This window comes from Otolemur garnettii, unplaced genomic scaffold, assembly GCF_000181295.1.
Source record: "Otolemur garnettii isolate 467f Iridium unplaced genomic scaffold, OtoGar3 scaffold00054, whole genome shotgun sequence".
NCBI lineage: Eukaryota > Metazoa > Chordata > Mammalia > Primates > Galagidae > Otolemur > Otolemur garnettii.
In genome coordinates, this window is record NW_003852449.1 from 717,570 (window position 1) to 718,766 (window position 1,197).

Consider the following 1,197-nt stretch of genomic DNA (forward strand, 5'->3'; position numbering starts at 1 on the left):
TGGCACCTTAGCCACTTGAGCCACAGATACTGAGCTGGAAATAAAGTTTTTGTTGAGTCATTTATAATTGTCAGATTTCAGATGAGAGGTTAGTTTACAGATTAAAAATGTGATGGTTTGATTCTTCACACGGTTAAGTCACAAAGCACCTACTCTCTTTAATAGATTAATAATGGGAGTGATGTTCGAGCAGTACGACCTGGTCAAAGACAAACTTCTGAAAAGAAAGTGTTGGACAGAGAGGAAAAAGGTAGGCATATTAGTAAGTTATCATAAACTCTGATGTTACCACTGCAATAGTTTAAAAATTGCAAAGAACATTTGATTTGATTACCTGCTTTCACAGTTGTGCAGCCTGTAGTGCCCATAAGAATGACTCGATCAGCTACTCAAGCAGCAAAACAGGTTGCTGGAGCGGTCTCATCCACCACAGCAAGAAAGCCATTCTCAAGAGCCACTGGTGGTAAGAACCATTTCTTGATCAGTGACTGAACAAGAATATATGCATTTTGGTCCTGAGATTTTTGTGTTCAGTATTTCAAAATCACATGCATTTCTTTGAGTAGGAGAGGAAGAAATGGAAGATTGCAATTCCTGAAGATAGGCTCTGTGCCCTGACATCCAATGAGTACTCAGTGGGCACCCACACACCAAAGCACCTGAACACAGAGGCAGTGCTCCAGATGCCCCAAATAAGTGACAGCTCATTCATTTGGTGGGATATAGTGTTGCCATGAGGAACAGTGTTATAAGAGACCACTTGATGGCATGATTTATGATTTATTAAGTGGGCAAAGAAAAGTCAAACTCTGAATAGTAGGATCACAATTAAAAAAATAGTATGTGACTGTGGGTTCATAGGAAAAACCTGAAAAATATATCCTGAAGTGTCAACTGAACAGCGGCACCTTGGATGATTATTTGTTGTTGCCCCATCCGTGCTTTTCTGTATTTTCCTAGGAGTCTATAATAAATGTGTACAAATTGAGCATCCCTAATCCAAAAATCGAAAATCCAAAATGCTCCAAAGTCTGGAGTGTTAATATGATGCGTAAAGGTCATGCTCACTCATTGAAGCATTTTGGATTTTGGATTTCTTTTCTTTTTTTTGAGACAGAGCCTCAAGCTGTTGCCCTGGGTAGAGTGCTGTGGCATCACAGCTCACTGCAATCTCCAACTCCTGGGCTCAAGCGAATC

The 1,197-nt window shown here is 40.2% G+C and overlaps 1 protein-coding gene across 1 annotated transcript in view; it reads left to right on the forward strand.

The window, feature by feature from the left end:
- DLGAP5 (DLG associated protein 5) overlaps window positions 1-1,197 on the forward strand; it is a 53,900-nt gene that overhangs the window by 15,616 nt on the left and 37,087 nt on the right. The window contains exons 5-6 of the mRNA XM_012806547.2: window positions 166-250; window positions 347-463. Of these exons, the coding sequence (XP_012662001.1) occupies window positions 166-250; window positions 347-463 (202 nt within the window). The remainder of the gene's footprint in view (window positions 1-165; window positions 251-346; window positions 464-1,197) is intronic.